This window comes from Grampus griseus (genome assembly GCF_964374135.1).
Source record: "Grampus griseus genome assembly, chromosome: 5".
Classification (NCBI taxonomy): Eukaryota; Metazoa; Chordata; class Mammalia; order Artiodactyla; family Delphinidae; genus Grampus; species Grampus griseus.
In genome coordinates, this window is record NC_138998.1 from 15,922,606 (window position 1) to 15,934,850 (window position 12,245).

A 12,245-nucleotide genomic window follows, 5' to 3' on the forward strand; every position below is an offset into this window, starting at 1 on the left:
TTCACAAGGTACAACCACTGTGCCCTTCATCGATGCCTTTCAAAGGAAAGGGAAAAAAAGGCCCAGTGGTAATTTATAACTTTTGTTTATTGATCTTTAGCACTATGACACTAAGAACAATCTAACATTATAAGGTATCTTTGTTGTTGTTAATACCTTTTTTTATATTCTACTTTGAAGATAATATCCCTGAGTCTTTGGTGAAACTTTAGCAAAGTGAGCTGCACACACTAGACCAAGAAGCAATTTACTGAAATAGTTAACTCACAAGTTAACTCATAACATTGGGGTGAGTTATGAGTTAACTTACATGTTAACTATTTCAGTTAATTCACCCTTATGGTATTAAAGAAAGGTTACTGTAGCACTATTTTTTTCTTTTTGCAAAAGACAAAATGGATCTATGAAACCTTCACTTTTTTATACATGTTGAAAAAACAGCGACTCCCCTCTCCAAGGTTCAAAGAGTGAATTAAACCAGCACATTAATATTCAAAGTCAGTTCATTAAACCAAGTACGTAGAAAGTACCCAGGAATCTTCACACTTCTAGTCGACCTTGCACATCAAAATTAAGACATGTATGCTATCTTTTAAAAGACCCACTTTCAAACCTGATACCTGAAATACGAACCCAATGACATTTTTGAATGTCGAAATATACTAAAGTGAACTTGTTGGTATTATGGTGCCCACAAAAGCTAACTTTTAACACCCCTAGCTGAGACTGTTACAAATAAAAACATAATAATCAGGAGGTAACAGAAAATAAACTGCTAAGTTACTTCACATTAGAATTTTAGAAACTTAAAAAATCCAATTAATAATACTACTCAAGCGTTTCTACTGAATTATAAAAGTCACATTCAACAAAGTTTATGCCTCTGATAGGGTACTGTGGCAGCAGCCCAGAACCTTACTTCTAGTTATGTTTTCCACAAAATACATTGCTTCTGGCCTTAAAATAATATGCTCATACAACAAAAAGGAACTCCACAATGTCAAAACATTAATATAAAAAGTCTATCCAAGTTTAGCTGACAGAATCTGCTATACTTTTACAACGGTACAGCACGTTTTCAAACAAGCAAAAACAAATCATCCCCATTCAGCTAGTGCCATGGCCTTGTACATCATCTATGCACATGCTAACACACACACATGTATCTACATTTACTATTCCTATAGATAGGCGCTGACTTAGCTATTATTAAGTAAAAAGTAGCCTGACACCTTCTGCTCTAGGAAAAAAAAAAATCACAGCATTAAAGGACGGAGAAAGTTATTCATAACAAAGAAAGTTTGGCCAGACTTGGTTCTACTGCTTCTCAGTAAAGTCCCCCACCTCAACATCATCAAGAACACACCGTATAACTAAAACTATTAACACAGCAATCCATAATTCCAAACTCAGTGGACTGTATATCCACATCCCCTTTATTCAATTATTGCATATCCTTAAAATAATATAATATTTACTCACTTTCAATGAATCAAAGCAGGCGATTACTCGTCCATTTTCAACTTGGCAGCTTTTCGAAGGATGTGCAAATTTACATTCCGTGTCTGGCCGTGAGCAAGTCCCCCTTTGGAACTCTCTACATACTTCCAGTGTTAGCCATTTTGTGTCCCGAATTGGTGTGACACTAACAGCCATGTTTAGATTTTACAGGTAGTTAAAATTTTCAGTGAAACCAACAAACCCAACCCCCCCCCAAGAAAAAACAGTAACAACCAAAAAAAAGAAAAAACTGAACTGATAAAACTGTAAAATGATGATGAAAATGTCTCCTCCAAAATACTTTTCCCCCACTCCCTGCTTTAAAAGTACATGGAAAATTGTGTTGTCAATATCAAGGAAAAGATCTCCCACTAGAAATTCACAGCATGAAACTGTTAATTCAAAGAGGTTTTGGTTTTTAGAGAAATACTAGGATCGTAAGTAGATGAACGTTTAAAAGGAGGGCCTCGAATCAGCCTTGTGCTCTCAGTAACCCCTTCCCAGTGCCAATTTGGAGCCCAAAATGCAAGCATGAAAACGTGGCAGACCCTTTGACACCGAATTTCCAAGCTGCTTTCAGCAAAGTTGTCTGAAAGGGAATCTCCTCGCAGCTGAATTTGCAATGGAGTTTGGTGATGCAATCGGTATTGATTAGTTTGGCATAGACAGATGCAGCAGTTTAGAGCAAAATCGAGAAAATGATTTTTTTTTCCTCCTTGATTTCCTGGCAGAAGATATCTTACTTTTTCAGCAAACTTTTCTTTTAAAACTAAAGCAGCCTAGGGCAATGCCAGATACTTAGAGCTTTTCTCTTGATTATAAGTAGAAATGGGGGTGTCTGGGCTAGAGGTGGAGGGTGGATGTGCTGTCGTCACAGTCTAGCTGGCAGCAAGCAAGGCAAAAGCAGAGACTGCTCTAGAAGCGGTTCCAAGCAGCAGAGACGTCAGGAAAGGCACTTCTTAGTACCAACCTGTAGAAAAAAGAGATAGGTTAAGATTTACTAAGTAGCTCTTCACTGATGTCCTACAGTATCACAACCTTGCCATGTGCTACCAGACTAAGTAGTATTCAAGTCAGCCTCTCTCCCTTTCTCACACACTCACACACACACACACACTCTCTCTCTCTCTCTCTCTCTCTCACACACACACACACACACACACACACAATACTTACAGTGAGGCATACTGCAGCCAGCCATCGTAGATTTATTAAAAAAAGGGGCCGTTTCCCCTTGTGAAGCAATGCATGATAGAGAGATAACCAATCACAGATAGTGTTGCAGCAATATTCTGGGCAGAAAGCCAATAGTGTGGGTTGTCTTATGAAAGGTCGCGCCTGTCAGATGTTCATTACTATGCTATAAGCACAGAAAATGTCCATCAGATGTGACTTATTCCACTGCAAGAGGACGAGCATGTGGGTTTTGAATTTACCCAACATGCAGTTAGTGGACTAAACCATGTTAGTTTCAAAACAGCTTCTCAAACAAGTCCAAGCACTTGAAGATCATTATCAGGAAATAAAAAGCAAGGTTTAAAAACTACAGCTGACTTCCAAGCTGCTCTCCCTCCGGCTCTGCGCAGGCACGGGCACTGAACAGCCTGCTCCTGCTGTCCTGACACGTGAATAAAAAAGGAAAGGGGTGTTTACAAATGGTACATTCTCCTGACCTATCCAATTCACTTCCTTCTACAGCCCAAGTCCTGCCCCTCCACTGAAAGCGGCACTCATACTGTAAAACTATTCCATTCAGCCGGCAGACACTTTGTCAATATATCACAGGGAGGCGAGATACGAACAAAAGCATCCTTTATTCTAACATTTTTTAAGCAGAAGTTGAGGTCATGTGGGGAAAATAAGGAGTGCAGTGTTGTCAGTGTGGCTGGCAAATCTGAAGTGAACCTCAAGGGAGAAAGTGAGTCCATCGCAGAAACATGAAATATTGAAGTGAACAATTTGATTTGGGCAACATGATGCACTTCAGAGGTACAAATGAAGCTGGAGGGTGGGAGCTGGGGGATCCCCTGTTGCCTAACGATCTATTAACTCAGACTGCTCTCTACAGTGGGGCATTTTTGCTTTTAACAACTTACTTTCTCTTGCAATCTAGATGGAAAAACTTTCAGAAAATGCTCAGTAGTTACCAAAAGCATACACTTCTTTCCCCCATTTTGAAAGATACCAAAGAAAACAAGGCTTTAATAACTCTAAAAGTTTCACACTCTAAAGAGCAATGACACAGTATAATAAATACTGTTAGGTTACACTTCTTCAAGGGCCAAAAGTGGCCAACTAGCGTATATTTCTAATGTGGAAATTAGAATACAGAATATGAATATATATATATACATACATATATATAAACCATGGATACCTAGCCGAAATTTTTTAAATTTATTTTAGAACTAATACTGTCATTCTTAACATTAATTTTTTTAAAACTCCCAGATACTAGGTTTAGAAAATATTGTAGTAAGACTACAACTTTTGGAAAGATTTAAAAAGAAAAAAAAAACTCATACTGATGCTCCAAAAATATTTTTGTTTTTAAAAAATTTTCCGGTCCTATTTCCTGGTTCTGTAAAAGCAAAGCCAAGTTGGTGACAAACTCTTAAGATTCATCCACCTTCCTTAATGTTTACTCTGCATTCAAAATTTCTCAACTTCTTCATGCCTTGCATAGGTACCACATCTGTGGTCAACATCTCTTTTGTCTTTCTGGAATCTTCAAGAGCTTCACCTGCAACCCTTACCTCCTTTAGAAGCTGGCTAACATGTCACTTCTTCCGAGAAGCTTTCAGGATGTCACTTCCTCCGTCTCCACCCACCCATATATTAACACTGTCTCCTCCCAATTACCTCTGCTCCCCTATACAGTGTTTTATTTGCGTACATGACTGACCCACTAGCCTAATGTTCCCAAGGACAGAAACAATCTTACTCATCTCAGTAACCCTAAGTGCCTGGCTTAGGGATGGAAAACTGACAGAGCTCCATAAACTGTGGCAAATTAAATGACTGATTTCTACATGCGAGCTGGAATTCACTTTACAGCACATAAATACACAAACACATGCAGGAACACACCCATATAAACAAATGTGAACACACACCTGAAAACACACACACACACTCCTCATTGCCTCTATAAATTTCTATATTCTAGGGTCACTCAGACCTCCCACTGTCTAGGAATCCTCCCCCTGGCCCTGGACAGCTCCCTCTCACACTCCAGCTCTTCTAAAACTTCATTACTCTCAAGTCCCTCCTCCTACATGTTGCTCTCACTACCAACAGTAGATGACCTCATACGTTACAAATATTTCATAGTAAAAATAGTGGCCCCCAGGCATGGACTCTCTCTCACCTTCCCACCACCCATCTTTAAACTATCTTTCTGTAATCTTTCTTCTCAGTCTCCCAGGAGCTTTCCCTTCTCCTGCCCAAGGTTAAGCTGCCACCTTGACTGGCTCCTTCTCGAGACTTCTTTCCCTCTAAACTCCCTCTATATAGGAACACCTGCCTTTCCTGCAATTCCTTCTCTTAGCCGTCAAAGTGCTGAAGAAGCTCTAAACTGGAAGGGGTGGCACAGCAGGAGGAAGGGGACCTTGCCTAGTTACACACCACCTCTCCCTAATGCTCGTAATCCATGCTTCCCAAACAAATGTCTGAAGAGTCATCTACACGTGCTATTTTCCTGCTTCTCCATTCACGCTTGAATCTGTATCCGTGTAACCTCCATAACTATTACTTTAGTGCTCAGCGACAGTCGTCGACGCCCCCAACCAAGCCAAATCCAAAGACTACGTACGCATAGTCCCTTGTCATTACTTGACCTCTAACGGCCGGTACAACTCCTTCTTTCTTGCCCCCTTCTCCTTGTCTTGAATTGACACATTTTATCTTTTTGGTTTCTCCCAGCGCTGCACCTCTATCCTCCCTGGGAGAGAGGAGCTGTGAGGAACTGCCGAGGTTCTTGGCATATGTCATACCGTTGTGAGCTCCTGGGATTTGTTACATGCTAACCCTTTGTTTGGTTTGACACATACTTCTTCACCCCTTCAACTCGGCAAATCCCTTCTCCTTGTTTAAACTGCTCTTCAAATATCACCTTCCGTAGAAGGCTGGGCCAACTCTGATAAACATTATTCCCTTTCAGAATATTCTCAGTACTTTGTAGCCCTTGGTACTTTTGCCCCCAAGGTTATAAACTCCATGACAATAGAGTGTATTACCATTTTTTTTTAACCCAGTCCCTGGAATATAACAGATGTTCTTAAACTGTTTACTAAAAGAATAGGTTTTATTCAACCTACTAGGAATAAACATGTTTGTGAGAATGTGTGTCCAGTTCCGAGGAAAATTTCATCATGATCTATGGGATCTAAACAACATGAGGACAGACAATGGTACCATTAGAAATATCTTCACTGCTTGCTGGTTATGTCTAAATACAACTACAAAATTAATTTCTAGGGTTGATTATTTTTCCTTTCTACAATGTTACAGGTTTAGTTCCACTCAAGTACAAAATATACTTTAATTACTTAAATGCTTATAAATGGGTGTCCTGATTATTTATATTTTCTGTAGCAGAGAAATCCTATTTACATCAAAAAGTATCACTGAAAGAATTATAGATAAGTATTTGTAAGCTGAAAATACTATTATAAAATGTATTAGGCAAGGACGATAATCAAAATATTTAAAATTAGCCAGGCATGGACAAGTGAGCAACCAGATAGGACCCCGACTTTTATGAAATAGTCCAGCTGCACCTGATAATGTGTGTTCCAGCCTTTGATACAGGGCACTGGGAGTAACAAACTCAAACTTTATCCTAAAAATTGGTTTGACTAAATTGCTGATATCAGAATACTGTCTTGTAACCTTTTTCTTTTTCTTTATTGAAACGTAAGAATTTCAGAGGAGACTAGAAATCTTCATAACTGAGTGCTTTGATAAATTAAGATTTTATAGGATTCGGGTCAATACTTCAAATGGCAATGGATTTTTGTTCTACAGATAGAGACAATGTTTAAAAGTGTATGGGTATTGTTCAGATTGCAGGAATTCTTGCAAACATATTTACTCTAAAAATATGTGTTGTTTGTAAATAATTACTTAAAGAAATACTTCTACTGTAAAAATATTTACTGGGCTTCCCTGGTGGCGCAGTGGTTGAGAGTCCGCCTGCCGATGCAGGGGACACGGGTTCGGGCCCCGGTCCGGGAAAATCCCACATGCCGCGGAGCGGCTGGGCCCGTAAGCCATGGCCGCTGAGCCTGCGCGTCCAGAGCCTGTGCTCCGCAACGGGTGAGGCCCCAACAGTGAGAGGCCAGCGTACCGCAAAAAAAAAAAAAAAAAAAAGATATTTACTAATAGGTAAATTGCTTCCGAGGTAAATTTTTGACCAATATTTCAACGTATTATAATAAACCTCCCTGAACGAAAACGAACAAAAGAAATGATTGGGAATACAACCGTTTTTCAGTGAGAATCAAACTTTTAAAAACCTGCATAACAACAAGCCCTCTTTTACCTGTTGATCAAATTCCAAACACTAAACTGTAGTGTTCTTCCTATCATGGGACATGTTCTACATACAGACAGGCATATTCTTCCCAAGAACCGAGACCAATCTCTCCTTGAGTGATATCAGAATTCACATGTATTTTCTACTTTAAGATAAGAGGAGGTAAATAGAAAGGAAAAGAAGAAAATGTAAAGATAGAGGAAAAGAAACCAAAAACAGGATAAAGTTTAAAAAAAAAACCACGGGGAATTACAAATAATTACTCTTACAGCAATTGATATATATTAGCATTAAAGTAACAGTGGATGGCTTCATATAAATATCTATTTAAGGGTTGCATGGATTCTGCAGTAAAGGATAAACAGACACTTACAAGGTATAAGACTAAAATTCTGTTTTGGAGAACTGGATGGCCTCTATAAGCAAAGTTAAATTTCTTAGTCATATATGTTTACTAATCAAATATAGGCAGACTGGTTCTATTACAAGCCAGAGTAGTTAGCTGGGAACTTGGGGGACTTTTTCATAACTTCTGATTTTGAAGTAAGTTACATATTGAGGAAGTTAACTTAGTAATTATTTGAGGTTTTTTTACTTACTAAGACAAGTTTCAATCTAACTGGAAAAGATGGCCAACTTCGCTGTGTATGTTTGGAGCTGACAAGGAGAAGCTCGTCGTCCAAAACAGTTAACTTTTCCCCCTGGCTCACTGGTGTCGACAAGTCCATAATTAGCAATGCATTACTTTAGTAAACTAAGTTAGCTCACAGTACAATTTTGCTCATGGCTTGTCCCAAATATTAACAGAGATTTCAGTAAACAAACAACTAACTAAGCATTTCTGGAGGCTGTATAGTTCTTTCTCTACTCACTAAGGTACTAAATAGAGTAACAAAGTTATTTATTATGTGGGAAAAACTGTGGTCTGAACGGGTTAATGCAATCTTCAGCAGTATTCAACTCCATATAACAAAAAGCTGAGATCAGTGTTTCTCAGTGAGGGGTAAGCACACTACTGGTAGCACCCATGGCGATTTTAAGTGATGCAGAAACAACATAATTCTAATAGATGCATCGGAATGCTAAAACAAGTTTGTCAAGCCTGTGGACATCATAACTTAGGAAGAGGCTAAAGTATATAAAAAGAATTTAAAGAATAAGACTAAGTAAATATATTGGTAAAAATCATGAAGCAGATATGCAAATGACTGAAGTTTTAGAAACACTGCTGAGAAAAAAAGATAACTTTCAACCACAAATCCCCTGGAATGGCACAGCGATGGACAACGTGGCCTACTGGTCTGACGCTCTGCACTGTGTTTTGGGTGACAAGCTGCTAGCAAGGAAAGTAAGATTATGTTTACCAACTCAAATAAGTAATCGAAGGTCTATCAAAGCATTCCTTTAGAATTCTGATAGGTTTGATTACCTAATCATCAAGTGGTCTCTTATTGAAGGATATTGAAGGAGTGTTGGTTAGGTGATGCACTATTGCTAAAGATTTGAATTCCAAAAGCAACTAACTAAACGGTACTCAAATTAGAAAATGACTCTTGTCCCTTAAGTATTTACATTTAAGACAAAATGAAACATGAAGCCTCTACTCAGACAATGATTAAAAAGTTAATTTTGAATTGATTCCTATATCAGGCAAAATTTTAAAACTTAAAAGACATAAGAATCCTTAAAAAACTACAAACAGAACTACCATATGACCCAGCAATCCCACTACTGGGCATATACCCTGAGAAAACCATAATTCAAAAAGAGTCATGTACCAAAATGTTCATTGCAGCTCTATTTACAATAGCCCGGAGATGGAAACAACCTAAGTGTCCATCATCGGATGAATGGGTAAAGAAGATGTGGCACATATATACAATGGACTATTACTCAGCCATAAAAAGAAACGAAATTGAGCTATTTGTAATGAGGTGGATGGACCTAGAGTCTGTCATACAGAGTGAAGTAAGTCAGAAAGAGAAAGATAAATACTGTATGCTAACACATATATATGGAATTTAGGGGGAAAAAAATGTCATGAAGAAGCTAGGAGTAAGACAGGAATAAAGACACAGACCTACTAGAGCACGGACTTGAGGATATGGGGAGGGGGAAGGGTAAGCTGTGACAAAGTGAAAGAGTGGCATGGACATATATACACTACCAAACGTAAGGTAGATAGCTAGTGGGAAGCAGCCGCATAGCACAGGGAGATCAGCTCGGTGCTTTGTGACCACCTAGAGGGGTGGGATAGGGAGGGTGGGAGGGAGGGAGACGCAAGAGGGAAGATATATGGGAACATATGTATATGTATAACTGATTCACTTTGTTATAAAGCAGAAACTAACACACCATTGTAAAGCAATTATACTCCAATAAAGACGTAAAAAAAAAAAGACATAAGATAAATATCAGAACGACTCACTGCATTTTGTAGACTGAGCCACTAGTTTTGTTCCTAACTGTGCCTTCTTCCAGTCCCTACAGCAAAGTTATCTTCTTAGAAGCTTTTCCCGCCCACTGTCAAAAGTATCCAAACCTTCTGTTCCTCTCAACACCAGACCCTTATCCTGCTTTATTCTTCTTCACAACAGCTGTTAGTATTTGGCATAATACTATGTACCTATTTCACTATCTGCTTATGAGCCACAGTTTAAAACACTGAGATGCCACCTTTATAACTGAATGAAACCACCTGCAAACGCCACTCTTTGGAAAGAGCACAAGGCAGTGAGGTTAACATAGAACCATATTTATACACCTCCTTCACTGTGAAGTTGATGGAAGTTTTTTTTTTTTAATCCACGGAATAATTTGAAACAGTTACACGTGGCTTTGCAAATTTAAAACATGTAAATAATTATCTGTGAATTTCTGACAGAATCAGTCTTCAATTCTGGCAAAAGAAGGGAAAACTTGCCTTTTTTTCTGATGATATTCAAACAGGCAGTCTTTTAACATTTCCCTCTATTCCATGAGAAAGTCTAATAACACTACGAATGTTACTTTATCATTCTTCAAGATGAAATACTAATCCTATTTACTGTTTTATTTATTCTACATATTACCCAAAGAAGTTGTTATCTTGTTAGGCTTAGGTAGTCATTTCTGATCTGTCCATGTCATTTAATATTTCAAAATAATAATTAGGAAGTCAGAACACAAGACTACAATAAAATTAACAATGTTGATATGTGCTCAAAGAGCTAAAAGATAGAAAAACCAAATCTAACCATTCTGGCAGTTTTCAGGAAGAATGGTATATTAACCCATCTGGAATCTACCAGTGTGAAATAAGCATGATAAAACTGTGAATGTTAAATGGAATGTAATACATCGTGATACTGTTATTCCCAGGGCAATGCCATGATTAGGGACTTTGATTTTAAAGTTTACTTAAATGAGTTATAGTTTATTTGGCACAGTAACTAGGAGCCAAAATCTTAGCTTTAATTTTCCATCTTTATATCTTCTGAACAATATCACCTAGTTTCTTACTGAGGTTGGTGGTACCTCCACCTAAAACATGTTTAAATATTATCTTCATTGATTGAGGAATGGTAGCAAATTCATCCATGCTTCCCTAATAACATTACTGTACAACTCAAAAATAAGTATAAAGTTGATTAACGAGAGACTTGAGGAAATATTCCCACGGCACCCTGTACATCAGTGAAATCTGCTGCATGTGTACCTCTTTGCCCCACTGTTCCAACTTTCCTTCCAAGGCAGAATCATTCTCACAACAACCAGTGGTCATTAAGAGCTTCTCCATAATTAACCTATGCCTGTTTTCCATTTGAGTAGGTTCAATCGAGCGAAATCATAAAATCAATATGTAAAGAAGTGACAAAAACAAAACAAAAAATTCTGACCAAAATATAAAGCATATCTCTGTTAGAACAAAATAATCATAGTTGTCACACTTTCCTGAATTTCTAAAATTTTATTGTAGCAATAGACCTCGTTACCATCAACTATATGTGAGCACAAAAGCTTGATCTTAGCAGATAAATCTTGAATTTCCAGATGTCTGATTTAAAACCTAACCTAGTAACCTCAACCTGGGAAATCTTATTGGCTTATTTCTATAGAAGACTGCCCAAAATCTGTTGCTTAATTATTAATCATTATGAGAAAAATATGTAAAATCTATGTTTATAGTTAAAGAGATCTAAAATAATTATTCTTCAGAATATAATGAATGATATCAAATATGAATATAGGATTGAATGCATCCTAATTAAATGAATTATTGGACTTCTCATGACAAAACACAATACATACATAATTCCTCCTTTCCATTTAATCAGTAAAAGTCCCCATCACTTCACAAATGTATCTCTTATTGCAAACTTTACAAATACTCAAGCCACAAAGGTACCACACAGTTTAACGTTTCAATCCTAGGGATATTTCTATTGATTTATATATTTGACCTTAAAGATTACCTTTTTAACAAATACACTCAAACATACTTTTAATAATATACCAATGTCAACTGAATTTATTCCTAATAAAAATAAAATATTAGAATCTCAGTTTGACTTGAGCTTTTCTAAAAAAACCCCACAAATTCACATACACTCACATGCAAATAAGAATTATGTTTTCCCTAATAGTGAGTCAAGACCTAGCTGTTTTTCCCTAGTTTAAAAAAAGAGGAAGATATGTTATAAAACAAAGACATGCATTAATAACTCATTTTCACTTCAATGTAGTTGAAGTACCTTTTGGGGAACGTTCCTAACAAATATACTAAACTAGGTCTCAGATGCTGAACAAAACAAATTATGCTAATATTATTACAACTGCTATAGAATAAGCCAGTGCTTCAGAATGTGTTTTGCAGAAGACTAAAATTTCAAAAAGCAGCTCCACAGTGACAAAAGGGAGGCACATTTTGTTTGTGCCTACCTCAATATTTATTAATTACGAGGCTTAACTTACAAAAACGAAAAACACACTGAGAGACTCTGCACGTCTTGAAAATATAAGATTAACTGGATAAAAAGGTAATTTGGCTCCCCGATAACTAAATTTATATTTATACATAAATCATTTACCACACTTTTGTGCCACAAAACATACTTAAGAACTGAAATCTCATTATATGAGCATCAAAGGACAATGCAGATCTAGAATCTCTGACTCTTTCATTCACAGGAACTTTTGCAGACATACATGGAAACGCACGTCTCAT

The 12,245-nt window shown here is 37.4% G+C and overlaps 1 protein-coding gene across 14 annotated transcripts in view; it reads right to left on the reverse strand.

The window, feature by feature from the left end:
- MBNL1 (muscleblind like splicing regulator 1) overlaps nucleotides 1-12,245 on the reverse strand; it is a 245,691-nt gene that overhangs the window by 144,299 nt on the left and 89,147 nt on the right. For 12 of the 14 annotated variants that reach the window (XM_082654726.1, XM_082654717.1, XM_082654731.1 and 9 more), the window contains exon 2: nucleotides 1,483-2,470. The exons of 1 other annotated variant lie outside the window; for it this stretch is intronic. In XM_082654726.1, the coding sequence (XP_082510852.1) occupies nucleotides 1,483-1,656 (174 nt within the window). In that variant the 5' untranslated portion in view covers nucleotides 1,657-2,470. Of the gene's footprint in view, nucleotides 1-1,482; nucleotides 2,471-2,676; nucleotides 3,085-12,245 lie in introns of those variants that run through there. One more of the 14 variants, XM_082654725.1, reaches the window with a different exon arrangement.